The following is a 27,092-nucleotide window of genomic DNA, read 5'->3' as shown; positions in this document are numbered from 1 at the left end:
CACGGGAGTTTCTGGGTGGCCCCGTGTGCCCCGTTTCTTCCAAGCCGCCCCCTGACCCTCGCTCCAGCCCTCAGCTGCCGGTTCGGCTCTACCTCCCGCACCTATTCACTCTCCTCCGCCTTTCCCCGCCAGACCCCGAGGCCTCCGCGGCACGGGATGCCGCCCCAGGAAGGCCCATCCGCGGAGACGGCAGAGGCGGCAGCCCTACCCGGTACCGCCTATCGCCTCGCTCGGGCCGGCCATAGCACCCACTCCTCCATTTCTTTCCCGAGCCCCTGACGCCAGCGCGCTCCGTGACGCTATTTCCGGGTTCCGCTCGGCACACCGCCCCTCCCCGCCCTTCCCGTCGTGCCCCGCGCCTCGCTCCAGCTCCGACTACGTCTCCCAGTAGCCCTCGCGAGCGATCCCGGATTGCCAGCACGGCGCGGTGCCGCGGGGCATGCCGGGAGTCGTAGGCAGCGCGGGGGCGGCGAGCGGCGGGGCGGTAGGCGGGGCGGCGCGACGGGCTGAGGCGGGCGGGGTGCGGGGAGTCCTGCTAGCGGCCCGGGCTGTGCTGGCGGAGCGGCGGTCGGTCGGTGGAGATCTGTGAGGGGAGCACGGAGTGAGGGGAGCGGGTACTGGTGCTCCACGGTCGTCCTCGTCGCTCTCCGCCTCACAGAGCGGCCTCGGCGGCCCGGCCTGGCCCGGCGCAGCCATGTCGGGGCTCCTGGGGAAGCTGTTCGGGACGGGCGCCGGCGGAAAGGGCGCCGGGAAAGGCCCGTCCCCGCAGGAGGCGATCCAACGGCTGCGGGAGACGGAGGAGATGCTTAGCAAGAAGCAGGAGTTCCTGGAGAAGAAGATCGAGCAGGAGCTGGCGGCCGCCCGCAAGCACGGCACCAAGAACAAGCGCGGTGAGAGGCCGGGCTGGGCCGGGCCGGGTCCCCCTACCCTCCCACGCCTTCCCCCGGCAACAAGTCGGCCGGGCCCGGCTGCCCGGAGCGGGGAGAGGCGGGGCGGCCTGTCGGGGTGCTGGCTGCGCTCTGTGTACAGCCCAGATGTGTGTGTGTAGCTGTATTTGATAGCTTATTGCCTTTAACGCTATAGGGCGCTGCCTGGGAGCTGCGGCAGCCCCCTCTCCAGCCCCTGCCGCCCTTCCCCGGCGAGGTTTGTACTGGAGCAGCCTTTCCCCTCGCTGGGAAGGGCAGCTTTTATCTGGTGGGGCTGTCTAACGTGGGTGCCGCGTCACTCCCGCGTGATAACGATGTCACGCTGTCGCTGGGCTCTTACACGCGAGGTTCACTTTCTGTTCCCGGTGCACACGGGTTTAGGGCGAGGTTAGGAAAATGTTGGAAAGGAGAAGCCGGGGTGTTGCTGGCTGCATACAGGGATAGCTGGAAAAGCAGCTCATCGGCGTGGAATAAGGCCCGGCTTTACTGTGTTGTTTTTTCTTCTAACAAGCAAAACTTGGTACCAAAACCCTGCTTAATTTGAGAACTCGGTTAAAGATATTTTTATTGTTGCCAGGGTACACTCAAACTATAGGTGGCTTATAAATGGATATTGTATTGTTGTTCACCAGGTGGAATTCTGCCTTCCTGGAGAGGTCTAGCTCTGTATTTGGAAGCAGTGATTGATACACATTAATAGTCTGGCAGCCTGGAGATAAGAAGTGGGTTGTCATCTTAGGTATTTCGGTGCTCTGATGAGCTTCTTGCATGTTTTACAACGGTCATTAAAAACAGTGTTTTCAGGAGAGCGTAGTTAGGTTTTGGTGTTGACGTTGCCCTTTTTGTGGTAGGTTACAGCAGAACAGCCGTTTGAAGCAGGAGGTACGGCTCTGTGGCACCCAGAGCTGCTAACACACAACTGCTGTCAAGTAGCAAGGGGTAATTTACAGTAATTACCAATAACAGCTTCTGCTTCACGTCACTGCTTTAGTCAGCACTTTAAGCCTCCTTTTGGATTTCAGAACAGTGTTACATCAGGGCTTCTCACTTGCGCTGTGAGAGGCGCAAGCTGATGACACTTGCTGGGTGTGTAGGCAGTGCTTGCTGCCCCAGGTGTCTTCTGAAGGACCTCAACAGAGCCTGACTTCAGGCTTAACTAAGTTAGTTTCTAAATCAAATTTATTGCAACGATTTTAATAAGTCTGATTTTGTGCAGTTTTTGGCCTAGTTTTGTAATGAGCTTCAAAGGAGAACTAAAATACATCTTTTTCTAGCCTTCCCCGCAGTTTCTGCCTCCTCTGTCTTACACTGATCCTATTTAATTTCTCCTAAACTTCTCTTTCTGCCGCTGGTTGTTCAGGTCTTTGTCTTCCCCTACTGTAACGCTGTCTCTCTCCATGCCTTTCTGTGCATGCTGCCCATCACTGTGCTCTGGAGCACTTTGGGTAGTGGAGGGATTAAATTTCTTCGGAGGTGGAGGAAGGAGAAAAACCTGCCCATTCACTAGCGGGATTCTGGGTCAGACTAATTGAGGTCTTGCAGAAGGACAGGATCCTGACGAGTAATTAAGGAGCTGTGAAAAGGAGAAGGGCTAGGGATGGTTTTCTGGTGGAAAACAAAACCTCCTTTTTCCAGAGGACTTCTGAAACTAAGAGGCCAACTTTTATTATTGGGCTGCTGGGTAAGACAGCTGGTTTTCTGCTAGCTTACTGGGAAGTGAGTTCCCCTCAGGACAGACGAAGGGACTGCTCATTTATTCTGGGTTCAAGATGTCAGTCATCAGCTGAGCTCCAACAAATTGCATTTTTTTAATATGTAGTTGTTTGGATTTTCCCCTAGTTGACTTCAGGCTGTTTTATAATCCAGAAATTATGTAATTTTGATGCAAAGTCACTTAAATCCATAACTTAAGTGAAAATGAAAATTTGTTGCTTTTATATGTGAAAGTCTGTCTTTCTAATGGAAATACTTTGATATACTTGAATGTTTTAAGTAAAACAGCAAAAGCTAATTAGGGAATTTTTTTTAAGTGTTACATCAACTTTTAAAAAGCATAACTTTAAGAATCCTTAAGCTTTCTTAGTTCTCCAAGACTTAAGCATTTTACTCTGGGGATTTCTGTGTGTGGCTGCTATTGAGAGAGAAGCGTACTGTGGATGGTGCATATGCTCTGCTGAACAGTGCTGCTGACATTAATGGAAGCTGCTGTGGTAAAGCCATTAGAGGAGCATTCGTGTCTGCAGCAGTGGGGCAGGGAGCTTACCTGAAAGCTTAAAGCCACCTTGGAAAACCTGGAATGATATTCTTGTTTTCTCAGAGGAAAGATGGGTGTCTGGCACACTCGGGGTAACAAAAGGAAACGTTCTCTGCTCGCCAGCACACTGTGCGATTGTTCGGTTGCCAAGTGAGCGGGGTTTCTAAAGGCTCATTGACTAATTCTCACAGCACTTGCGGAGCCTAACGAAAGCCCAGAAACTTATAGGCCTTCTGTTTCTTGTGCTTGCCCCAAGCACATGCAGGTTTTATTAAATTATGAACTTGCTTTACGTGTATATTTTTCATAATCTGCATTTATGATATCCAGGCCGTATAACTCCCGATGAAATTCTGAAGTTAAAATGAGTCACTAACTAGTATAAGTTTCCTTAGGCTGTGTTGTTTCTTGGCATGGGAGGCTTTCAACTTTTAATAAAAAACTCATTTTTTCAGGGTCTTTCTGTTCTTTTCTGGCTGCACAGATGTGGCAATTTTATGATCACCATGCCTTCTGAAGGAACTCAAGTCATTTGAATAAGCAGTAATTTTTTTTTTTTTTTCCTTCACTCTTCCAATTCCTTCTCATTAGTCCACAATATCAAAATAGTTTCTGGTGGAGGGAGAGGGCAACAGTGTCCAAGTGTTTGGTGCAAAGGCACCTATGCTGCTTCTAGAGTGTCTTGGGGAGACCAGCAGTTATGACTTCAATGTGCATGTAATTTTTTGTCTATGGGATGAAAAACTGCTAGGGAGAAGCTTGGTTATCTTTAGAAGGGTGTCTTGAAAAGATGCAAGTTAATATTCTCTCTTCTGGGAAGCAGTTGGGTTATGCTTGTGTCTTGTGTTATCTCATGGAAGTGTTCAGCCTATTCTTTTGAAAACAGCATGTGTTCTGGTGTTTATCTTTTTCCTTTTTCTCAAGAGGCTCTTCAAAACTTTTGCTCTAGCTCATGAGTAGTGGACTTACTCCTCTTGGTGAAGTTAATAGAAGTAGCAGTAGTACAGCATGGTTTGAACGCCAGTCAGCTAATATCTTACTGGATTTTTAAATCTGTCCCCAAAATAGCTTTTGCTTTAACAAGAGAAGTGCGCAGCTGTGAGCTTAACGGTTTGGAAGTACTGTGCTGCTGCAGCATCCTTTTATTCCGCTCCAGTTTGTCAATATAGCGTTGTTGCGTCCAATCCGGGATACTTTATCAGGCACTCAAACTTCATGAAACAAACCAAACTGCTAGATCTTGCCAAGGGTTACAAAGTTCTGGTGCTCAGTATTCAGTTTCAGGATAGCTCAAGCTGATCTTAATCACTGCTGCTCCAGTTTCACTCCTTTCCTTGTGGCTATCGCCTCATCCTACAAGAGCTAGCTTACAAAGCCAAGCTGTCAGAGAAATAGCATACAACCAAAAAAGGCAACGGGTTAATTTCTTGATCTCTGAGTACTTTGGGTATAATGATTCCAGAATCTGTTTGTGTTGTCTTTTTCTGATGGAAACTCAAAGCTCAAGTTACTTCTCAATGTGAAGATTACAGTAGGGACAGAAACCTGATGTTCTGCTGGGGTGCCACTTTTGTAAGTAGTCCACTCTAGAGTTTAGATCCAGGGGGAATCTATGCAGTTATGTTCCTGTCTGCCGCTAGATTTTACGTTTTTGTTAATGACCTCTAGGTTCGCAAACATTGGAATTGGTGATAAGCCACCATCGTACTAATATGCAGTAAAAATATTCAGGCTTTAGCAGGAGGCTGACATTTCATAGATTTTTCTATCAACTTTGACTTCTGTTGGTTACCATTTTTTCTTCCCTGATGCCAAAGTTTCTCTTTCAGTGTAAATAAATATAATGCTGTTTTTTTCAGCACTGGTGAGTGGGTATGAAATGGATGCAAAACAACCACTGCTAGATTCCTGCTGTATAATTCAGGCTTTTCCTGGAAAGAGAACACTCCTAGGCTCCACCCCACATATAGAAAAAAAAACCCAACAAACAAGAAAGTTGGGTGTAGGCTGAAGCCAAAAGTCGTAATTTTATGCCCACCTCCGGCTTGCAATAGATCACAGTGCTGCCACAGGTGAGTCAGTTCAGCTGGCTGATCTGGTGGAAAAATAACTGTTTACCATCCCCCTGCCTTTTCAATCTGCCGTGTTGGTCTGCTGATCTGATTTGCCTGTTGCTGGAGGGTTACCGTGTCTGGCAGCGGAGAGGAGACAGAACTGTCCCTGTCAGTAGCAGCTCAGTGAACCTGGCTGAAACGTACAGCTGGTGTGGCAGTGGGACTGGCACCACTGGTCTCCAGGGATGTGGCTGCCAGAAGCCGTAGTGCTTTGTCCTGCCTGTTTCTCCTGTGCTGGTGCTAGCATTTGTGTGGGCAGCGCATGAGCTGGATTAGTTTGCTGATCCAGCCAAAACCTAACTCTTAATAAAAAAAAAAATAAATATTGTTTTCTGCACTTAACAGCACAAATGCTAGAGCTGGCAGGAGAGGGAGTCAGGAATGTGACTGGAAGGAGGAGGGCAATTCTGCCTCTCCTGGCAACAGTCCCCTGCTTGGTCAGCGTAAATGTATTAGTTGTGATAAAATCTGAGTGACGTGCAGTCTCCCAGCAAGGGGGCCAGCTGATCGTTCCAGCTGATCCCCGTTAATGAAAAAATGGAAGCAAGCCTGCGTGATGGCGTGGACATTTTTGATTTAGACATTTGAGTGTTACAGTTATCTGGAAATAATGTTAAATAATGTTACAGTGATCTGGAATTTAAGGAAGAGAAAGCTGCAACCTCAGGCCTGGGTGTGGGCGGAGACTCAAATGAACTGTGGCCTGGTATGTCAGGTCTTAGACATTAATGCATTGCTTGCCATTGTGTTTTTAAGGTCCTGCTTGACATTTGGTAAGAGAAGTGATCTCTGTTCCCAGAATCAAGTAAAATGAATCTGGTTTTGTTTCCATGTATCATAAGATGCTGATGTAGGGGAAGCAGGAGTCTGCAGCAAACGCTCTCCTGTCCTTCTTGTAGCACTTCAGTCTGCTTTTTCTGTGTTTTAAGTCATAGTCTGATGTAAAATGCATCTTTGAGTTCCAGGTGCTTAACTGTAAACCACAGCTTCAGTGTAAGAGTCCTGACAGCAGTGCTGGCCCGAGTCCTTCATCTCCCCCGAGACTGATGAGTTAGGCATTAACCATCTGGCTTGGTAAAAGTGTGATAATTACTCTTTTTTAATAGCTGTTTATAAACAAGGGAACTTCTAGTTTGTATTTCTATCCTACCTATGTTTAACAGAGGCTTTTGGAGAGAGATTGCTGTAGTATAGAACAATTTGGGAGGAATGGGGGGGATTTACAAACACCATTTAAAACAGCTTTAGAAAGTGGCATAAATAAAAGCAAAAAAACCCTATGGTTCTGCCAGATGTGTTTTGGTAACTGTACTTGATGCAATACATCCTTCCTCTGTTCCTGTTCTGTCAAGCCCTGTCAGAAGGGGAACCTGGCGTGTTTGCAGCCAGTGACTTTGGTTTTATTACTTTTTCTTTCCAAATGTATTAGAAGTTGGATTCTAGAATCTCATTAAGCTCTAGCCCTAGTTACTGAGTCCTGCTTAAGGGCTCCTAGCTGTAATTTGCAGCTGATGCAAATTTTTAATTTGGTTTAACCCTCTTTTACTTAGACTTGTTCAGAAAACTGCCAGGCTGTTTCTCACTGGCACAACTTGTGCTGAGTTGTACAATGTCTACATGTACCAGAACATTGTTAGGCTTCACTCTTGTATCCTTCAGGCCTCTCTGTCAATCCCTTCTTGCTTGTTCTGACTGGATTCTGGTAAGAACCACGTGCTCTTACTTGAACATCATCTGAGCCGTGCAGCAGGATCCCAGGTGGACCTTCTGTAACGCTGGGGATGGCCGGGCACGGCGTGCTCAGATACGCTCCATGGTGCAATCTGCAATGCTGCTCGGCAGACAGGTCAGCGAAGGAAAGCTGCTGTATTGAGGCTTGGAAGTAAAAGCAGTTGGTGCTCCTTACCTGGCAAATCTTGGTGCTTCCAGGCCTGAAGTGATGGTGAAGGACACGGCCATGCTTCGTTGCCGAGCAGGGGATTAATTTAAAATAGTGAAGGGAGGGACAATGTCACATCAAGAGGAGTCTGCAGCCAGTGCTGTCCAGAGGAGGGTTTTTTTGTTGCCCAAACTGTTCTGCAGTTGCTCTTTGGCATTTGTGAATGACATAAATTAAGAAGGGTGCCACCACCTCTAAGCTCTTGCAGGGCTCATGCAGACCCGTGTATTGCCTGTACTACTGGACTGAGTGGACTCTCTTGCGAGAGGTCTGCTGCAGCTCTGTGTGCCATGTGCCTCTGTGTCTCCTCCTCTGGTAGCCTGGCCTCTCCTGCCTGCGCGCTGTGGGCCTTCTGCCTGCACGCAGTGCTCTGCGTTGCTCCCGAGTACCTGTACTTGCTGGGAGCAGCAGCAGGCTGGGGGATGCGCTGCTGGCACTCGCTGAGTCTGGCTGGGAAAAGACAAATGTGATGATTTTGGCAGCTTTTTTTCTCTCCCCTATGAAATCCCCATCTGTTTTGGAAAAAAACAAAGTTTCTAACATTGCCTTTACTGTTTTTTGGGGTAGTATGTGCTGCTTGTTCCAGAGACTTTGCATGGGATGTGGTGTGAGCGGGCAGGATGTGGCCTGATCTTCTGTAGCCGGCAAGGCTCTGAATAACTATGGGGGGAGTGGGGTGTAAAGTAAAGTCTTGCTGTTTACTCAGGCCACTTAAAATTGGATGATTTTTGCAAAACTAAAAGTTGGAGCAGCTCGCATGCTTTAACATGCTTTCTGTGAAGTTTGCAGTCAGGCGTCCTGCAACTGGAACTTCTGGCACAAAGTGCCTGAAACAAAAAGGATGCAGTTGGAGAATCCTAAATAGGCTGCGCATCACATGTTGATAGACCTTTGCCTTTCCCTCGGACAACTCAAGGCCACAGCACATAGCTGATGATAAGGAGGTTAGTTCTGCTCGTAATCATGCTAGTTGAGCCTTCGAGCAGATGTAGTGTTACAGTTGCTGAAGATGTTGGCAGATGCAGGCAAGTCTGCTTGCAAGGATGTGGCCAGCTTGCAGGTGAGGAACGTGGGGGTACTGTGGATCTTCCTCGTAGCCAGTACTGAGGGCAGTGAAATGTTCCCACCAGTGGAAAGTCACTGTGGCCACAGTAGGGCAGAATTTTCCCCTTAGTGAAGCTTAGTGCCTGACTGCGGCAAAGAACTGTAATGTTCTTGCAGTTGGAAGCCCTGTTGGGAAGGTCTGCTATGGCTTCCTCCAGGTTCATTGCTTAAATGAAGCCTTGCCAATAACAATTTTTATAGGGGGCTAATACAAGTATAGGGTAATTATGAAGATGTTTTATAGGGGCTAATATAAGTATAGAGTAATTATGAAGACAGCTATTGTATAACTCTCAACTGACTGGCAGTGAACGATGGAAGTTTGGGGTTGTCCAAATAACCAGGATCGCCATCTCTCTTGCACACATTGGGACGTGCATTTTAATCCTTGTGTGCAGCAAGCGAGGGCTGAGCTCCGTACAGACTTCCATGACTGTTGCCTTCCACATTCTGAGCTTTTGCACCAGCCTATGCTCCTGCAGTCAGCTCTTTCCCCAGCTCCTCACCCTCCCCCAGACAAGGGCAACCAAATCAGTACAAGTGATAGTCCATCCTGGACTGTGCTATTCCTACTTGGAGGATCATATCTGGAGTGATAACCAGGTAGTGCCACCTTCCACCACAGTTGCTTTCCAGACAGCAATTGCTTCAAAACAGATTAAAAAATTAACAGGTCTCTGTTCCCTAGCCCCTCATCCAGTAGGTCTGATGTGTTGAAGTCAAGAGTTGGTTTAGGCACAAGGCAAACCAAGAGATTTGGTAATGTGGTCATCATCCTGCTGGCACAGACCCCTTGAGGTTAACCTGATAGTAATCATTGGTGAATTTTGCTGTGCAGCTGCATCTTGAGCTGGTTTGGATACCTGCTGCCAGGTTACTCCATGCATGCAAAGACTTGCAACGTCTTTCACTGCAAAACCTGTCTTTTTGGAGTCCCCCTTTCTGAGAAGGCTGTGATCAGCTATATTGGCTGTTTGACTAATGTGGTGCTGTGTTAAGAGTTACCAAACATCCGTATTGTGTGTCCTCTTCATGGCTTGGCAGGAGCTTATTCGGGTTTAAGGATGTCATGTTTGCTTCCAGGTGACTGCATAGAGGTTGCTCAGATGTAGTGGAACTGAAAAGAAACATAAATGCAGGGGTGACAGGAACATCAACCGATGATACTCAGAAACTTGCAGGTGACTTTTGTTAGTTACAAGATAGAAAGCAAACTTCATAATGGGCTAACTAGGAACTGTGCACAGTCATTGCATCTCTCCTGACGGTGGTACCTTTCTAAAATGTCTTGACAGCATCCCCGTGGTGGGCTCAGCATGTGTAGTGTCTTGGGAGAAAACTGAGTGATAGAGAGCCTCTTCTGGTAAGTGCTTCTCTGGCAGCACCATCACCTTGTGATGTGACGGCTGCAGTAACGATGCTTATTGCTGAACCTGGCTCCTGGAGCTAATCACTGCCTGAGAGTGTGGGATTGCCATTAAAAAAATGAAATTCAGTTCTGGCCTTGAGACACATGCTGGAATGTTGCCAGTTAAGTGGGTAGGGGTTGACTGAAGAAGCACAAACTTTTTTTCTTTTGGAAAATAAATATGGTTTGTTTTCTTTGCTTTATAACTTCTGGGTTTCTAAAGGTTTGTGTTTTCAACTCTTTCCCTGTAGTTGTTAGTGTTGGAATGTGAGCTTTCATAAAAAAAGTCACATCTCAAAGTAGCATAACTTCACCAGATGAGATGTTAAGAGAAGTGCTAAATATTATGACAGCCTCAACAAAATTCTTAGACTTGGCAATGTTCTAATAATAATTGCCCAAGGCTGGAAAATGCATGCTAGATTATCTAGGCAGCCACTTGCTTTTTTCTGCAGAAAGAGGAGATGCTGAAATGTACCACATAAAGGAAGGATCTTCTGAGTTTTGTGACTTAATCACAAAAATGTTGTTAAGCGTAGGGAATTTGGTTGTTCTTTTTTCTTTTTTTCCCTGTGAGAAAAGAACATTTTGAGATATTTAAGAAGAGCTAGTTCTGTTATTGTGAAGCTGAACCTCTACCTGATGCATTTCTGGCAGGGATTCAGAGGAAGGTTATAGTTTTTCACTGGAATTCTCTTTAACAAGGTATCTTCAGCAATCACAAAATAAAGAAGAAAACCCATAAAGAGTATTTTTAGGCTGTGAGAATCCCAAGGAGTCCTTAAGGAACATACTTTTCTCATCCTAAATGCTTAAACATTTGTTGAATTCTGAATAATTATTTCCTTTTACATACATATAAAATACTGATGTGAAATACGGTGCAGATTTTTAACAGCAAAATTATTGGGCAGCTTAAAAGGGTAAGGGAGGATAATTTACCCCAGCAGCTTTAGAAAATGCCTAGTTTTATTTGGAAAGAAGAAATGTGTTTTGGGTAAGTCAGTTTTGGAGATGCCTTGCAATCCCTTGCTGCCATCCAATTACATGCAGAACCTCAAGAAGTGAAACACTGAAAATTGGGAAACATATTTTCCTTCCAAAGGGTGGGTCAGATTTAATGTAGTAGCTGGAACCATTAGACCAAGATGATCTCGGCTGGTCCAGCGTTTCTTAGGCTTATTCCAGCTCTGGGGTGGGTACAAGCATGTTGGCTACTTTTCTAGTTGTAATCTGTCTTTCCCAGTTCTCTCATTTGGGCTACAAATCTCACTGTAGTTGACGTTTTGTCTTTTTTTTTTTTTTGGACAAAATTGTCCTGGACTCACCTAGAGACTTTTTTACAGAGGATTATGGACCAGAGGATAAGTGCCTTGATGTTCAAGGGGCAGAGGAATCAACTTCAAGGCTGAAGACTTGCTTGCTTTCTGGACTATCCACCTCTTGGCTGAAGGAGGCTGGGCCAGGAGCAGGTTACCCGGCTTGCCTCTTCTGCATCCATAAATGCAGTGCATTTCCATCTGTAACTTTCAGCTGGAGCAAAGTACTCGCTGTTTCAGGAATAAATAGCATTGTAGTCGTGGATTCTGACCTTCAGAAACACAGTTTCTGCACTCAGGATTAAAATGACTGCCTGTGACTGATTCGTAATAAGGAAGCGCGACAAGGAAGTGCGTTACGCTTGAAGTATAGCTGCTGTATGCCTCGGACGTGGGATGTGGAACAGTGTCAACAGTGGCTGGGCAAAGGTTGAGTCGATGCTGATCGGAGCGCTGAGCAGCACCGCAGTCGGTAGCAGCATGAAGGTGGTGGTTCCTGTACTGTTTGGGTGATGCACGTATCGAAGCTTTGATTGCTGTTGTACAGGATGCTGTCTTCTTTATCTTTTTTTTTTTTTTTTTGCCTCTGTATTTATAGATTTTTAGACCAGCAATGCTTGCTGTTTAGTTTAATCTCTTGCACGATAGACTAAATGTTCTGGCACTATGTTGCTCGAGAGGATGTTGTAATGCTGTTTTAAATACAGATAGGACAGAAACCTTCTTGTGTTCTCTGCTGGGGTTTGGATGCTTTATTGGAGTCATTTCAATCAATCGTTTCATCTCTGTGCTGGGAATAGATGCCTTCCTTTGAGGAGAGGGTTTGGGAACTTAGATGTTTAGTAGATGGACACAGAAAGATAAGAGGAGGACGAAGTCTGAACTCTGCTCAGGATTCCCTGCTAAGAGCACAGCATCTCCTGAAGGAAAGCCCGAGGAGGCTGCTGCCAGCCCCTGCGAGCTGCTCTCTTGGGAACCATGCGGGAGACATTAGGCCCTGGCATGAGGGAGAAATGTGTGATAACGGCCTCAGACCTTCAGCATAAAGTGACCTTTAGGCCAGTGTATATCCTCTAGACATGATGGATATCAGCAGCTGATCCTCATGGGAAAGGAAATCATGCTGCTTTGCACTGTATTAGCCTTGGAGTTGACGTGAATTTATTTTTAACCGTGCTTCGGTACCTCTGTCTCCCAACTGCTTTCATACCACGATGCTTAAGATCAAACCTGACTTCTTGGGCCTCAGACATTTTGTGCTGTGCCATCAGCTCGGCTCAGTGTAGCTAGGTGTTTAATGGGCAACCAGTTAGGAATATGCTTATGCATCAGCTTAGTGGCCACGCTTGCTTTCTTCCTCTTCAGTCCTTTGTATGAGGTCTGTACGTACAGTCGCTGAAAGGCTTTATGTTTCTTTTCACATAGAGAAATCTCACTAACGTAGAGGACGTGGGCAAGGCTGCGCTGGAGCACCGGAGGGGCAGGAGGGCTTCCCAGAACTGAACACAGCACCAAAACAAAAATGCTCCATCAGGAGCATGCAAGACAAGGGTGCTCTCTAGCTGTTCTGTTGAGAGTAGTTACATGGTTTTGGAAATACCCTGAAAAGATCTGACCTCTGGGACCCTGAATAGAGCATTAAGCTTCTGCATCTTGTAAGACTCACCTGGTCTGGGATGAGCATTCCTTGGTATGTGCTGCAGATCTGTTGTGGCAATATATTGCCTGAATGCTTTTATACTGCGTGAAGTTTGAGCCCCTGTGGATATTCTTCAGCTGGTCGACAGTTTCTTGAGCAAGTCCATCCCTGCAGAAGGCATGAAATCAATGCTGTGAAAGAAATTTGGTAAGACTGTAGTGGAATTTATTGCTATTGGATTTACATCTATCTCTTTATCTGTTTGTAGCATTGGAGGATATTTTGTGAATTACTCTAAATTACCTTTTCTCTTTTCAGGAATTTATTTTAAGATATTGTAAGCAGTTTGTTAATTCTCAATAGAATGAGAGATGAGCAGTTGCAACCTAAGATGAAGCTACTTTACTGCAGACTGCAGGCAAGGCAGCCACTTCTCACACCTACTGGTGTCTCTTGTTTATCCCATTTCAAGGACAACGAGGATGTTGTTGGTGATTAAATTTGCTGCTGAAGCAAGTGCCGGGAAGATGCAATGGTATTTCCAGAAGCAGCAAAAATAATGATGCCTCTTTCTGAGCAAATCATCGATGGATATGCAATGTAATGTGTAAGACAGTCACCCAGTATTAAGTTGATAATCTCAGTCATCTCTAGGGTGTGGGCTTTCTGCTGGAGGGGCCAAGAGATCCCCATTTGGGAAGCTGCTCTGCAGTTATCTTGCACTATTTATTTTGGCGTGACTGTCATTTGGTGTACGTTATTTTTGAGGCTGCTGTGGAACTTCTTCATCTCATATTAATACATCTGCTGACCTTTTGCAGTGGTATCTCTGCTGCTGCCATTTCTCCTCTCGTTTGCCAGAAAGAATGTAGGAATTATATATGAGATTACTCTAGTTGAGCGGAAAAATAATTTAATCACAGCTATTAACCCATGTGTCATCCTCTGGATGAGAAGCCTTTCTGTTTTAGGTATAAGTGTGATTTTTTTTTTTTATTTTTTTAGCAGATTTTTGCAGAGGCGGGAGTTGAATAGGCAGGAAACGTGCATCTTGTGAGCCACCAGTCAGGACAAATTCCCTGGGCTCACAAATGCATGGACCTCAATACAAGTGTGGTTTTGAATTCAGGGAAACTCTTGAATTATATTCCCAGTTGTTCCCAGTGCTCTTCGAAGCGACTGGTCCTCCTGTTCTTCTCAAGTGGAGACATGTTTTTGCTAGCAAAATTTGGAGTTGCGAGTATTTAGAAAAAACAGTCTTTAAGTTCTTCCTTGTTTTTTATCTACTAATCTATACTTTTCTACTAATGATATTTAAGAGCATTAATTCGATAGAATTGGTGTGTGCATAAATATCCCATTAACACTACTTGTCCTACAAGTGTATAAACAGTTCTATTTGCAGGAGCACTGTTGAATTTTAACCAAATCACTGACACGTTCATATGCAATTTTTCCTCTCTGAATGCAGTACTATATAGTCGAACTGTATTTTTATTATCCTTCTGACTTCTTATCATGGTGAACACTTTTCTTGTTTCACTAAAAAACTGCTGTAAATATTGCAAGGAAAATTTTCAGACTTACAACAGCTTTGTTAATACATTATATACAGGTTGAAATAATTAAAAATATGTAAAATTAAATTCTTACAGATATCATTTTGTGAGAACAAAGGGAAATTATTTGGGTGAGCAGTCATGCTTCTCAGCCTGTGAGTGCTGACAGAGGAGGATAGTCTGGCTAAATGACTACTCTTTTCACTTTGGAGTGTTCATTAGTCAGAAGATATAGTGACTAAAAACCGTAACACGAGTTCCTGCTTATCAGTTCTGTTGGAGGGCTGGGTGCTGCCATGGTAGGCATAATAATGAAACCCTTGGCTTTTTGTTATTCACTATTGTCAAATAGTAAGTGTAAAACTTCTGCTGGAATTTCAAGGGGGGGCTGTCACAGAAATTCAAATAAATAGGAAATTAAAAATAGCATTTTGCAGTTAGTCAATCGAAGACTGAAAAACAAGCAAACCACCCCCAAAAACCAAAGGAAGGAGTGGCTTTTTTTATGTATTAAAAAGTTTGAGTGTTTTAAAAGGCTGTAAAATGTTCTTCAAATGTACTTCTATGCATGTTTTTACATTCAAGTCATTGCTTCACTCAGTCCAGATCGAACTGCTTTTGACTTGGCTGCTATTTTACTGGACTTGCCCTCCTCTCTGGAAGTTAACTTTTTCTTTGTGAGCGCAAAAATAAACTTCAGAGATTAGAGGCCGATGCTCATTAATACCGAAACCTTTTATTTTGCATTGCCAGTGGGAAAGAGGTCATGAGCTATTTGTATCGGTTTTAACTGGTCAGAGTGCTGCGGTGAAACCTTTGGGAATAAAAACTTGGCTCCAATGTCCCAGTCATAGCTGATAATAAAGGCAACGAATATATCAAAATGTCATATGGAGAAGATAATTTTGAGCCTGCTCACCATCTCCTAATGGATGGCAGGAATCACCCAGTTAGTTTTAAATGTATGACCTTTAATTTAATTGTAATAATGTTGGTAACTGCTTTTTCCCAGTGCATGCTTCTTTATGTAATCTGCTGAAAACTTTACTAAAATTCAAATAAAGTACAACTGAGTTTTGTTATCTGCTGTTATTCTTTTAGAGATTAAGTGCATGCAATTTCTCATGCATATTGGACTTACAAGCTCAAACATGCACTGCACTTGTTAAGGATAAGGTACGGGCTGTAAAGGTTGTCTAAAATACTAAGTGTTTATTGGTGTCTTCTTGCTATCTTCTAGTGAAAACTAACTTCCCGTGTAATAATCAAATACTTTTTCTGTCATTGGGTTGGCATTGATACATTAAGTGAAGTTTATCTTAAATATTAAACTACTTTTGTTTAATAATAAATTCTAAGTCTACCAATAGCTTTCTTGCATCAGTTTATCTAATCCCCGGCTGCTTAGCAGGTTGGGAGGGTAATCTGTTTGTTCTTGTAAAATGGTTCAGCAACTGCTGTCTTTTCCTTGAGTGTAACCTGTGGGAGATTTGAGCGAGAAAAGAGGGGATGGGGAGAAGGGGAAGGGCAGGAAAAAAACCCTCCTAAACTAGCCAGTGATTTGAACTGGTGCTACTGTTTTTGTATGTAATAGGGGTATTTCAAGAGTCAGTTAACCCTCACTCAAAGGCAGGATGCTCGGGGTGGAGAAACTTACGGTGTTACTGAGAGACTTCAGTGGAAAGTCGCTTCTCACCAAGGTAAGGCTGCTCATGGGACAGTGAGTGCTGATCAGGGACACCGCCTGTTGTTTTTCTGTGCCTGTTCCAGCATCCTTCCTTGCAAGTCCTGTGCCTGGGAGCTGGGCAGGTTTTCGTACTGAGCGGTTTCCTTCAGCTCTGTGCAAGAGTAACGGCACGCCGAGTGATCCTGTGAGAGCTGTGCCTTTCTCACTGCCTGCAGCACACCGGCCTTACCAGCTGTGCTCAAGTAATTGGTAACATGTAGCGATCATAGTCAGTATCTTTCTGTGCTTTATTCTGTATAAAGGCAGATATTTCCAGAAGGAATACACAGGCACAACATGGTGAGAGCAGGCATCAGCCCTTATTTGTTTCGAGCCTCTGAATATTGGGCATTTTGCAGAAGCTGCTGTGAGAGTCTGGTCCAGTGATCTTGTAATCTTCTATAGCTTTATAGTCTAAGATAAGGAAATTGTTGAACTGGTGGAAAACTTTAATCAGTAGTTTCTAAAAAAACCTGGTGGTGATTTCTCTAGCAACAGGTTCTGGGTTGTCAGTGAACTCTGGCTACAGAAATGCTTTAAAATGAATATATGGTTACAGGTCCTGCCGAAGCAGTTCTACAGCAATTAAAGCAGGGTATTAATTTACGTTGCCTGCCTGTGTAATTACTGTCTTGGAATCAGTAAAGGCATAATTAAGGGTGTGGATCCTGAGGACTGCCTCCTCCACGGCTGCGTGATGTGATGGTCTTCATGAAGAGCAAAGATGGGCTGTGATACACTTTTTTGACTTCAAACGCACATCCGTTTCTTGCATGTGTGTAAAATAACTTGATGCTAGAAGACATATTTCTAGCCTACTGTCTCTTTTTCATACTTATTTCAAATTATGGAAACTGATTATTTTTTTTTTTTGAGAAAAAGAGCCAATGTTATTCCCTACAGATTAAGTATTCATAGCTTCAACTTCAATGAAAACTTAATGAAAATATATTACTCTGGCAGTACATAAGATTTCAGTAGGTATTTATGCAGATGGTAGAGACTGTTGTGTAGGAAAAAAGTTATCAGGACTGCTCATCAGTTTTCAGAAATTGATACCTAAAGAGGAGAGTAGAGGTAAAGTAGCTGTAGATCAGAACAGAATCACCCCCTCGGATGTATACCTCCATCAGATACCACTGCTCTGTTGAGTATGATAGCAACATACGGAAAATTTGCAGACCCATTATTCACGCTAGCAAAGACTGTTGCTGGTTCTGCGTTCCAAGCAGGAGTTTGTGCCTCTCCCCCCTTGCTGGTGCCCAGCTGGGTAAGCCGGGCTCTCATTTTTGCCTCCAAAGGGACCTTTACTCTAGAAATTCCTTGGGACCTCTGATCTGCGGGTATTGATGTGATGTGCTCCTCCAGAAATACCTGAAAATTGACAAATGAGTCCTGAGAGATGGAAAGTCAACTTAGCTGTAATGGTCTTAAACACGCAAACATGATTTTAAGTATTTCTCTTGAGAGAAATGAAATTAGATGCAGAGAAATGATGAGTTAGTGATGTGCTTTTGCAGCGGAGCCTGATGGAGCATGGAAAGGTCTGTGGCGGATCCTAGCAGTCTCTGCCAAGCTTTGTAGAGGGCAGACGGTGTTCTCCGAGTGGTGTCTGTATCTGGACATGGGCACGTCTGTGGAATGGGTGCTGATAAATGCAACAAAGGGCTGCGCTGCTAATTGCAACAAGGGGAATTCTTGAATGTAAAGTGCAAATCCCCTTCTGTGGGGGGAGGAATACAGGAAATGAATTGCCAAAACTTGCAGGATGAAATGAATGCAAGTGACCTAAATGAAATTGGTGTTTTCGTATTTTTTCAGCTTAATAAAATCTCCTTGTTATAAATAGGGACTTTACATTAAAAGATAGTTAAAGAAGGGAACACAGATGAAAACAAATTGCAGGAAGTTGTGGTCATCTAAGTTGAGGCACCAAATACCTTGTTCTACATTCCTTAGTGCTTCTAGCTGCAAAAAATTGCAATCTCTTATGTAAGGCTTTTTTCATTGCAGAAACTCATTTATCGCTTTGATGTTAAGTGACCTGGGCTAAATGTTTATGCTGAACTGTCCTGGCACAGAAGCTTTACGTGTGGCCCTGTGTTCATAAGGACTGATACACAGTCCCAGCAATTCCTTTCAGGCTACTGAAATAAAAATTTCTACCAGTTGGTTTTCAAGTAGGTACAGGTGGGCACTGTGGCCAGGAGATGCTTTGTCCTTGCCTTGGCCTTACCCGAGAGAGGGGAAAATACAAATATCTTCCTTGGCCACTCCTGGTACAAAGGAGTTGGAAATGTTTCTAGAAAATACCACAAATCCATTTTAAGTTTTCACTTGAAACAAGGCAGGTTTTAAAATGAACATGTTTCTATTCCTGTTCCGAGGCAGGGATGTGCATGCCGGGCAGATTGTAGCAGGGCTGAGCGTGGTCGGTGCTTGGCTCAGAGACCATCAGGACCACGAGGATGTTCAGTAGTAACTCGGCAGGTACCAGTGCTGCAGCCCGAACCTGGGTGGGAGATGTGTGCTGTCTTCAAGCTCTTGTGGGGGCATCCCTGCTCAGTTCTGCAGATTGTCTTTGCTTTTGTAAAAGCAGGGGCCTCGATTTGCGTAGATGAGTGGGAAATGAATCAAGGAAAGGATTTATAAAACAGAGTGAAGGATGAGGAGTGCAGTTCTGGTACAGTGAACTGGCGTGCATGGGAACAGAAGGGGTAGGGTTATGCAACAGTCCTGATAAAAACCCCTGATCACAAACTCTTTTACAATGATGCTCGTAACGTTTGGTGTCTGAGCAGCTTGTTTCAAAAGCACATAAGCAGGAAAAGTAGACACGCTGTAGCTGTTCTCAGAGAAGGCTATAGTAGGGAGCTGTGCGTAAATTGTAGTACTTTACTTGGGTTTGTATAACGATTATAAAATCTCTGGTTTTGCCAATAATTCTCCATGATGCACAAAATCCTCAATAAAGAACGTCCTATCACTGCCTGACACTTTCTCAGCATCTGTTGCTATATAAACACAGCCTATTAACAGTTTTGTCTTTCTAAGAAAACTTTATACATCCGTAATTAAACCATCAGTGCAAAATTAACCAGACTATATATCCCAGTAACTTGTTGCTCATCACTTTGTGATCCGGCATAAAGCTGGAATGTTTCGGATGATATTTGTGTTGTGCTTGATTCTGCAGAGTGAACATTATCCTTTGTGTTACATGAAAACCCAGTCCTGTTCCCACTCCTGTCAAACAAGAATGGACGTTGGACTGGCCCCAAAATAGCAGGAGATTTACTGGTCGTTGGACTGAAAGTCAGTGAAAGGGCTCGTTTTGGGTCCTTGGCTTGTGTTGGAATAGTCAAGGTGACCTGTGCTTTTGTGGTTTTGATCACTTCTATTAAATCAACCTGTGCTACTTTGTGTGCTTGGCAACCTTAGCTGTATCTTCCTAAAGTACTTTTTTATTCTCTAATTCATTAGTGTAATTTGAAAGTAATCAAATACAGCATATTCGTAACCAATTGTAGAACTGAAGGTCTACGTAGGGTTTCTGGATAGCAGGACGTTATCTCGCAGGACTGTCGAGCTTCTCAAGCTGGCATCTGACAAAACGCGCAGGGTGCGTGTGGGCTTAATCCGCTTTTAGGAGAGGAGCTATTTTGCTCCTGTTGCAGCAACGTACTCAACATGTCACAAAGTTATCGTCCCTCTAGTAGGGGAGATAAGGGAAGCTGTCTGCTGCCAGGGTTGCCTACTTCTTTTCCCCCACATCCCCCCACCCTTCTGTCTGCTGTGGAATCGTGAAAAGGTCTGCAAAGGTTTGAAATAACGTCTTAAAGATTTAAAGCCTTTATTTGCCACCATTCCTGGTGCTCGTGACTGATCTTTTGGGAGGTCCAGGACACTGATTTTTAGCAGAGCGCATGTTCGGTGTATGATACACTTGTATCAGTTGTACTGGAGGAGCTGATCCTGTATCATGTTAACAGTTTTCTGCTATGAGTTTCACAGCGATGAGAGCATCGAAGAAACGAAGTGTGCACGTGGCTGAGTTCAGAAACCGAGAGTAAGGCTGTTAGGACAGCAGTGTGTGTTCAAGCTGTGATTTTAAAGTAGATGGGTGTATTATATGGACAAGTCTGTCACGCAGTGGACAAATCTGTTCGCATCAGGAGGGGAAGCAGAAATGCCATGAAGGGAAGCTCTAGCCGTACGTCTTACTTCGTGTGACACCTCGCCTTTGTTGGTCAGCCGGCACGCTCAGGCCTTGGTAGGTTTTTGCCCCACACTGCAGCTCCTGCCAAAACTTTCAGCCACGTACAGGCAATATGTAAATCTAGTTTGTATTCGCTGTCAGTGTTTCGTGAACTGACAGCGCAGCAGTCTGTTGTCTGTCCAGGTGCCTCGGGAAGAACTGGCTGAGTCTGTTGGCTCTTGTCACCAGTTGGGTGCATACATGTCTGGGTGAGGTGGAGCTGAGCATTGCAGAAGGAGCTGGAGAGCCTTAGCTGTGCAGCATGTTGGACCAGTCCTCCTCCACGGGGTGATCCACGTGGGTGTAGAGCTCCATGTCGGTGCTGTTGTGGGTGGGCTCCTCTTGCAGTGAACAGGCATTGGACAAGTGCTTATGAGCAGCGAATTGCTCAAACCAATTTAGTCAATGGCATCTCTCTTCTCATGTCTATCAGTAGACTGTGGTGTGGATGGTGTAGTAGTATATTTGAATGAGCTGCTTCTCCCAGAAGCTGCAGAGGAGTTCAGCTGTCTGATTGGGACCCTGCAGCAGCATCGTAACCTCATCTGGCAGGAGCTACACCAACTGTGCCTTCATGTACGAGGGGTGATGGTGAACAAAGGCGGTTTTGAGTGGATCAGCTTGCGTATTGAAGCCTCCTGTGTTGTTGTAGCGTAGTCTCTGGTTTGGGGTGTGTTATGAATGACTGGACTGCTGATCCTGGAGTCGCTTCTTGGCTTGCGTCCTTCGTGTGGCAGGGGGTGGACAGGAGGCATCTGGCCACCTTGAAGCAATTTTGTTGAAGGCAGAAAACACAAGGGTTGGGCAACTTAGTTTATCTAGGAAGAAAAGTGGACAGCAAACAATAGAAGGTGCTAAATACTTCTCTCTGCTGAGTGGCATTTGGTACAAAGTGTGAATGGCTGTTTCCGGGCATAAATCTCACAAATCCTACCCTTTTCTTTGTTGTTCAGCTGCTCTTCAGGCCCTAAAGCGTAAGAAGAGGTATGAGAAGCAGCTTGCACAGATAGACGGCACGTTATCAACAATTGAATTTCAGAGGGAAGCCCTTGAGAATGCCAACACGAACACTGAAGTGCTTAAGAATATGGGTTTTGCTGCTAAAGCTATGAAAGCTGCTCATGACAACATGTAAGTTATCCCTTTCTCCGTCCTTCCATAGGACCTTTGCTTTGTCATTAGTTTGATCTGCTGAATGCTAGGTGTTTCATAGGCAAAGGTAGAACTAGAGTAGAAAAATCTTCTTTTAAAAGGCTATAACTTAAATTAAACTACGATACTAGATATACTTTCATATTGAGCGAAATGTGCAAGTATCGATGCTTTCTCAGTTTGTCACCATTTTGTACGGCACACAGCCACTGCCTTTGCCCAAAAGAAGGCAAGCACCAGTGTAGTCTAAAGCAAATGGGAGGGTGCACCAGTTACAGATCCACCTAGTAGCGGTGAGAATTTTAGGCCTCAAGGGGAGACTTAAACTTCTTTCTGTGCAGTGGAGTTTGGGTATGTAGCAATAATTAAAGGTGAGCTGCATGATGGGAATGATGTACTTTCTCCAAAAGCAAATATTATAGACGTAATGTAATAATGCGTGATCAGGGAACAGAGCAAATTATTATTAATACTAGTAATGCAGAACAAAACCTCTTCATATGAAGTCTCTGTATATAACTGCCGTGAGCTAAGCTTTTAGGGAAAAGTAAAAAATACATGCATAATTTTGTTGAGACTAAATTCAGATAAAATTCAGACTTCCATGCAAAGTGTATTTTGGAAAAGGACCTTGTAAAATGTCACCATGGTGTAGCATTTCTACAGAAACCAAGAAATATGGTCTTAAGCGCTGATTGAGAAAGTGCCTGATTATATTGAACTCTTTCCTTTCTTTTACAGGGATATTGATAAAGTAGATGAATTGATGCAGGACATTGCAGAACAGCAAGAGCTGGCAGATGAGATTTCAACAGCCATCTCAAAGCCAGTAGGATTTGGGGAAGAATTTGATGAGGTATGCTTTAAATTTGCCTCTGTTCATATCATAAAATCATAGAATCTTTTACTCGATCATCGAGTCCAGCTGTTAACGTAACACTACAAAGTCCACACCTGAACCGTGTCCCTAAGCACCACATCTACGTGTCTTTTAAATACCTCCAGGGGTGCTAACTCATATGAGATCTTTCTTTTAAGATCTGCTTATTGCACGCGTCCAGTGTAGTACTAGCATGTAAAATCTGTCCTAGAACTTGTTACCAGTTGTTCCTACATACAGCACAGCTGCATACAGCAGCTGTGACCCTGACTTGATGCTGAGAATGATCTGGATGGTCTGATCTGTTTGGACTTAGATGACCTTTTCACTGCTTTCCCCACCCTCCTCACCCTCTGAGAGATCACATACAGGAATTCAGATGAAGATTCGGGCTCTTCATCTCCTCAGTTTGCTCTGACCCTTTATCTTTAAGCTATTTTCTTTAATAACAGGACCAGCTAAATCTACTTGCTAATAAATATGACTTAAAGTCTCTTCTCTTTTTTTTTTTTCCTTTCCTTTAGGATGAACTCATGGCAGAACTAGAGGAACTAGAACAAGAAGAACTAGACAAAAACTTGCTGGAAATAAGTGGTCCCGAGACAGTACCACTACCAAATGTGCCCTCAATATCAATACCGTCAAAGCCAGGTATGTATGGACCTTTCCCAGAGACATCTTGGATTGTTACAAAGTATGCTTGTTTAACTGCAAGCTCCTCAGATTTGAGAGATCTAGCTGCAGGCAGCGCAGATGTTTTCTTGAAATTGCTTCATGAATCACAAATTACATCTAGTGCCGTTTCTGTGTGGGTAACCTGCCTTTTATGAGAACCACGAAAATTAATAGCTATCACAGGAACAGTTGTTATCTGTTCTAGTGCTACCAGTTTATCTACAATGTAGATGACACTCAGGGTAGAGTGGAGATGTGGAGAAATGTAGAAGCCTTCTATTGGTTGGTGCTGGCCCAACAGGCGAGCAATCCTGACAAACACAGCGAGGCTGTACAAGGAAGTAGAGAGTCACTTAGCTCTGGGAATTAGTCCCAGTCTGGTTCAGATACCATTGAACCATTATTCCTTGCTGCTGCTTTGTTTTTTTAATTTGATCCCTGCTTATCTGGCTTTTGGGAGCAACTAACCTCGGGGGATGGCTCTTTGGGGACAGCTGTTGCCTCCTCTGAGCTTTGCACGTACTCAGGCCAGACAGTACCGAACTCAGGGTCATCCCGGTGTTAGAGCACGTTTATCTAGGAAAGTTTAGTTAGTGTGATGATTTTACATGGAGAGCAGGCAAGAAGCGGTCCTATTTACACAGACAGCTCAAAGCTGCTGTTAAATCTGAACTTATCACTCTTCTATGAACTAGAAGTGATACCTCTTGAAATATAGTTGGGTCGAAATACCTCTGGCACGCATTAATGGGATATGAAGCTTTACTAGACTGTTTTGCTGAAGCTGCCTTAACGCATTATGAACAAGTTGTAGACTTTGCGGCTCTATTTCATTGACTGACTTAGGAAAAAAAGGTCCAAAAAACCTAGAGGATGAAAATAGTCCCAATTGGTCAGTGTATCTATAATTATCTTGCTGCCTTTCTAGGCTTAAAAGGACCTGGGAAGCATAAACACTGCCAAAACCAAGGTTCTGCTTTAGGCCGCACGTAATGAAGTTTGCTCCTCGTGCATTGTGCGTTATAGTTCTTTTATTCTGATATAATTGATTTTGTGGTGTTCTAGTACTGTTTTGCAAGGCAGAATTGCTGACAAGTGTTGAGAGGGGAGTGAGTTATATCAAAATACCCTAAATCTGAGACTTAATCTAGACTCAGATCCAACAGCAGGAGAATAGTTTAATTAAACTTGTGCGTTACCTTTTAATTTCCTAACTGGTTTAATGAGGTTTGCTCTCTAAATGTTCTTTGGGTATGGACTTTAGAATATACTGACTTGAACCCAAATATACTTTTTGCATTATATTAGGTGGTAGTGAGTCTGCACGAATAGGAGGCATTGTAATTGTGCACAGATTTAAGTAACTATATAGCATAAGACTTACGTAGACGTAGCACTTCCTAAAATAATACAAATTATGGATGTTTTTTGTAGTAACAACTATGAGTGTAAAACCTCAGTGTTTTATAGGATTTATGTTAAGCTGCTTTTGGATGGAAATTAGAATTCCATAAATGTATTTAAATAGCATGCAACTTAAATAAGACTGCCTCCAAGGCCAGCATTTGGGAAACCTGGGGATTGTGGGGGGGGTGGTGGGTGGGAATTTTCTGTGGGTGTTTTTTTGTTGTTTTTGTTTTGTTTTGTTTTATTTTCTTCTTCTTTTTTTTTTTTTTTTTTTTACCTAAATTGTTTTTCACTTAAAATTGACTTAATATATACTGGGATTAAAAGTCATGGGTCGGACTTTCAAAGGGACTACTTGACCTAACAAAGCAGGTACATGCTTAATGTGTTTTTTGGAAATAATTAATGTGTCTTCTGTGGTAGAGCTGACTCTTATTACCTCCTTTTTATTCATCAAATGGAAAATGAGCGTGAGCTTTCTGGCTTTGCCAGTTCTCAGGAGCTGTCTGGATTTTGACTTAATCAGTCTGAATGAGAAATTTTTTGCTACTGCTCGTCAGCTAAATTGATGTCAGAAGAAATTTAGGCAAAAGTTGTTTTTGTTTAACGGAGACCGGAAGAGCTTAAGTTAGGAAAATAAATTCCAAACTTGTACAAATTGGTAGGTCCTGAGTTTGACTTAAAGCTGACTCAGTTCTCTCGTGCGTAAATGTTTCATTTGGAATGATGCAAACCATTTTGAGTATGAATTATCTGACTCTTCCCCCCCCCCCCTCCTTTTAGAGCAAAAAACGGTCTGAGGAAATTATATGGGTTTTTTTGGTATCTTCCAAAATTATTGCAGCTATTTCTGGGTTAAAGCCTTTTTTTCTGAGTTAATGGTTTTCATCCCAGAAACTGCACTTGTCACGTTATGACAAATAGCAGCATTTGCAGCATTTGTGCCCCTGGAAGGACCAAAAATGATATTGGGGGCAGCACGTAGGCTGCTGCTTAACATCCGCGCCCAACCCGCTGCGAGCGAGCGTGGGAAGAGGAGGGGAGTAGCAGGTTCCCCGGGGTTGGTTAGCTCTTCAGGAGCTTCAGCTGACACAGGACTTGGGGGGACCCCCAAATTCTGTACCTAGCTAAATGAAAACACAGTAGCCTCATTTGTTGCACTTTGAGGACTTCGTGATGGAATAAGGAATTTATTTTTTAGGAGAGATAATGTTACACTGGACATGGCGGACAAGAAGCCAAAAACTCGGGGTCTTCTGCTTGGAGGTTTGGTGATTATGGGAAAGGGTACACACTGCTGGTCTGCACATCTTGCTCTTCATGCACGTTTGCGTTCTTCCTGTGTGAGCTATTGGCTTTTTCCACTTAAAGTGGTAATATCAGGAAGTTTAGCCCAATCTGCCTTTTTCGGAAGACACCTTTTACTTCAATTCAAAAAGGTCTTGTGTATTTGTTTTCCTCTGCTGGTGTTTGGTGCTTCACCTGCTGGTTAGATCAGTGGCACAGAGGCTTCTCTCCTACAAAGAACTGAGACAGGATTCCGTCGAGATTCCCACTCATTTGTTTTCTTTTAATATTTTTGCAGCCAAGAAGAAAGAGGAAGAAGAGGATGATGACATGAAAGAGCTGGAAGCTTGGGCGGGAACCATGTAACCACAGCAGTAACTGGCTGAAAAAAGACTTTGATTACCTATTCTGGGTGCAAATGTGTTGTGTTGAGGAGAAAACATAAGCAAAATGTCTTTATCTTTAATTTTAACCCAAAGCAGTGGGAACTGCATTGCTGTTTTCTGCATAGCATGGTCTGCCCAAAGGAAAGAAAGGGGAGCAGGGGGAATTGCCTGCCGTTTATATGGTTGAATTTCTGTAAAAAGATATTTGCAAAAATCAAACATTCAGCTTTTGGACTGTGCTACTGCCACTGCTGGATCTTCATCTTCAAAAGTTTGGGCCATATTGAATTGAAATAAGCTGAAAAACACTCTGTAATTTTAAGTCAGTTTTAGTGTGTCTAGAAGTCTTGTAAGGCATTTAAAACCAGGAAAAGTCGTAAGCCACCATCGGCTTCTTATTGTGTTTAGGTGCAAGAATGCTTTAGGTTTTTAGTTCTTTGCAAGTTATATTTATATCCCTCACTGATGTGTGGCCAGCCTTGTGTTTGTCACCGCAACAATGTAGTCACTATTCCCATTTTAATTGGTGATAATGATTTGCAATTGACAAACGCTGTCTTGGAAATAGGGAAGATTTAAATTTCAGTTGTACATTTTTCTACATAGCACTACAATGTTTATTGCTTATTTGTGATAATTGATAACCCATTCAGATACGTGCACACAATTATTTTAATTAAGAAACTACTATGGATTGCACTGTATTAAATATCTTGATTAATTTTCCTCTGTGGCTACTGTTGTCAATTCTTTGTGATGTTTAAGTAATCTGACTGTAACTTATGTGCAGTTTGGCCTCTTTCTACATGAGGGACATTACACTTTTTAAAGCTGGAGGAGCTTTAGTGGTATGACTGTAGCCGAGTTGCATAAAACTACAGTCTTAGGTGAGCAAAATTGCCGGAGGGCTGCTATAGCTGGTTTCTTACTGTAATAACATCCTGATCCACCATGTCAAAACCCCCACACTAAGGAGAAATCAAAGCCGAATTAATAGGAGAAGCAACAGGTTTAGAGACAGAGCTGGGAGCCTTGGCTTTATATTTTTTTGTCATAGAA

General features: G+C 43.7%; 1 protein-coding gene across 1 annotated transcript; it reads left to right on the top strand.

The window, feature by feature from the left end:
- Positions 1–529: 529 nt before the first annotated feature.
- Positions 530–26,759, top strand: CHMP4B (charged multivesicular body protein 4B). The gene is made up of 5 exons (XM_082491320.1): positions 530–890; positions 21,200–21,377; positions 22,140–22,254; positions 22,803–22,929; positions 25,946–26,759. The coding sequence occupies exons 1-5, from the start codon at positions 695–697 to the stop codon at positions 26,011–26,013; spliced, it is 684 nt and encodes a 227-aa protein (XP_082347446.1). The 5' UTR covers positions 530–694; the 3' UTR covers positions 26,014–26,759.
- Positions 26,760–27,092: the final 333 nt, after the last annotated feature.

This window comes from Vanellus vanellus, assembly GCF_965231255.1.
Source record: "Vanellus vanellus genome assembly, chromosome: 15".
NCBI classification, from domain to species: domain Eukaryota; kingdom Metazoa; phylum Chordata; class Aves; order Charadriiformes; family Charadriidae; genus Vanellus; species Vanellus vanellus.
The sequence above is the reverse complement of the archived record's forward strand: the minus strand, read 5'-3'. Positions and strand labels throughout refer to the sequence as shown.